At 34.3% G+C, this 2,934-nt stretch overlaps 1 protein-coding gene across 1 annotated transcript in view; it reads left to right on the top strand.

The window, feature by feature from the left end:
* FBXO5 (F-box protein 5) overlaps positions 1 to 2,411 on the top strand; it is a 3,875-nt gene extending 1,464 nt beyond the window's left edge. The window contains exons 3-4 of the mRNA XM_009082220.1: positions 797 to 958; positions 2,160 to 2,411. Of these exons, the coding sequence (XP_009080468.1) occupies positions 797 to 958; positions 2,160 to 2,411 (414 nt within the window). The remainder of the gene's footprint in view (positions 1 to 796; positions 959 to 2,159) is intronic.
* Positions 2,412 to 2,934: the final 523 nt, after the last annotated feature.

A 2,934-nucleotide genomic window follows, 5' to 3' on the forward strand; every position in this document is an offset into this window, starting at 1 on the left:
GCTAGCTGTGTGACCTAGCTGCCTGCTTATACTTTCTAGCAGCAGTTGCTGAAGTCCAACATGTTGGCTATGGAAAACTGAACAGCTTTTTGCACTGTAGCCTTTTCCTAATGCCTATTTGTCCTATGAAATAAAAAATATTAGATCCAACCACACTACCATTGCACTTTACATAGTCAGGACTCTTTTAAAACACTAGGCTAGGAGCTTTTCTTTCTTGAAAGATAGACAAACAATGAAACAAGGCTTAGAATCTGCCACAGAATAAAGTACTCAACCAGTTAAGAGTTCTATGTAGTATTTTACAGGGCTAGCCTTTTAGGGCTTTTTGGACACTACTGAACATTCAGCCCATAAAGTTTGATTTTTTTTCCCTGCCACTGTATGCTTTTCTTTTTGAACCTGAACTACAAACTTGGAAAATTGGTGGGAGGAGTTTCCTTTTCAGAAAGAAAGCTTTAAGCATTCCTATTACCATGAAGAATTAGAAATACTGCTTTGCACTTTAAAACATTGTGATGAATATGTTACATGCTCTGCCTAAATAATTGTGATGTGCTAATGTGAAGGTAGGATTACGTAATAGAAGATGGTTGGTTTTGATGGTCTGAACTATGCATTTATAACACAAGTGACTGAGAAAGCTAAGGCAGAATAGGGAATATACTTGGTGTGATGCTTTATTGTTGAAAACCAGGAGGAAGGATCAAAAATTAATTGTTGAATTCTATTAAACAAAAACACAGTATCAGGTAAGTTCCTTCTCAAATTTAAGTCTTGTTTTTCTTTTCATCAGAATGTCACTACAGCACCAGAACATGCTGCAACAAGGGAGTATGTTCTCTACCGAGTGTCTTTAGCTTCCATTCAGAAAGCAGCCACACCAAAAAATGTGAATAAAAAAAGCACCAGATCCAAAGCATCTAAGAATCACAGCAGGCTTGCGGAGTTTTCTGAGGTAACTCGTGATTTCCACTCATCTTTAATTTCTCACATGTTGTCTGGCACATCATCAGCTTGTAAATGATATTTCTGGAAGTAGTATCTCCAGTTTCAAGACTAAGTAATTCTTTATTTAAAAAAATAAACAGTGCATATTTCTTCTGTTCATTCTATGCTTTCCTTTTCCAATTAATTATCTGACATTAAAAATGGCTTTTTTAACTATGTATATTTAGTCTGTCACACATTTGGAGTTGTCAATAACTGCCAACAGCCTAAGTTTCCTTTCACCTTGTTATTTTTCTTAAACTGTCTGTTTTTTCCATGTATAGATGCAAGTCTAAGTTTCAAGTATCTTACAAAACTTTTAGAACTCTCATTGAAAGTTATTGTTGGTTAATAAGCAATAGATTTTTCCTAACTAGAAAAAGGTTTTATGCTCAAGCTCAAATGTCTTATTCTGCCAATTGCTGCAATAAGATATGATGGCACTGGAAATTTTAATCAAGATGCTCTAATACTACTACATAGCTCTTTGTGGCATTAGAAATGTGAAACTACAACTGTTCAGTAGCAGTCTAAAGTTTTATTCCTAATAGACATATTATGTCTACACACAAGGCATTTAGATTATAAAAGCATTTTTGCTTTTTTACAATTGAATGATGTAAGGTGTTATACAGGTCTATAGTTTCCTAATGCTAAATGATTTTCAAGGATGGGTAAGTTTTTGTGTCAAAAATGAATTAATTGGAGAGAAATAGGAATTGCTTCCATTTAGTATCTCAAGCTAAGTGTGCCACAGCTAAGATTTCTGGACACATTTCTCAATTTTCAAAAATGTTAATGATTTGAATGGAATCCAGTTTTATTTTCTTTTTTAAAAAAATTAAAGTTAACTAAATCATCATCCTTGGATGAGGTTTGGTAGATTCAGGATGATTGTTTTTCTTACTGCTTTGGCCTGTTCTTTTAAATTTAAAATTGAAAGAATTTTAAAGTGGCTACCTCTATTCCAGTCCAAAGTACCTGCAGTTATAGACTGATTCTTCCTGTTCAGTCTCCATCAGAATTTGATACAAAATTAGGCTAAATTTTTAATTTGTCCCTCTAGAATGAGAGAAGTTAGTTTTTGTGGCACTTAGGTAACATCAGGAAATGTTTGGAGTGTGTGTTTACCCTCCAGTCATGCTTTTCTGTGTATGCTTTTCCCACAGGCTGCCAAGACCTTGAAGAACACTGAAAGCCTTAAAGCCTGCCATCGCTGTGGCTCACCTGCAAAATATGACTCCTATCTTCAAAGAGCAATGTGCAATCGTGAAGGTTGTGGCTTTGACTTTTGCACAAAGTGCATGTGCAGCTACCACAGCTCTAGTGACTGTATGAGCATCAAACTAGTGAAACACAGCTCTATGCTAGGGCCGGTTCCTGGGTCTAAGAAAAGCAAACAGAATCTAAAGAGATTGTGATCTGTCTTTCCCAATACAATTTGCCATATGTCCCATAAAAGTTTCTACTCATCCACAAATAAAACCAGAAAAAGGCTTTCTACCATTCCATATGCATAAAAAAGCAGGATAATTCCAGTGTTCTTCTGTACTATTTGGCTGTCTTGTTCAGAAGTCTTTTAAAAGCATTTCTAGTGCTGTCAAGTGAGGTGACTGGAGTCCCTTTTAACTTGAAATTATAAGGGAATTTAGATTTTTATGATTTTTCAAAGCTTTGCCTTTGATTTTAAAATGCAGGCATTCATAATGCCATTTCCTCTAATGGTTTCTTTTGTGGGAATCTTAAGTTGCTCTTCCTTCATTTCTTCATTCAGAAAGTGCAGCTTTTCCTTGAACTGAGGTAATATCTTTTCCAATATTTAAAAAAAAGTTCTGTATTTTTGCTATGTTGCTAAAAAATACTTTTGACTTTTTTTATATCATCATTTTAATATTTGTATATATTTGTAAATATTATTAATGTTTGTCTTATAAATGTTAAAAT

Source organism: Acanthisitta chloris, unplaced genomic scaffold, assembly GCF_000695815.1.
Source record: "Acanthisitta chloris isolate BGI_N310 unplaced genomic scaffold, ASM69581v1 scaffold33429, whole genome shotgun sequence".
NCBI classification, from domain to species: Eukaryota; Metazoa; Chordata; class Aves; order Passeriformes; family Acanthisittidae; genus Acanthisitta; species Acanthisitta chloris.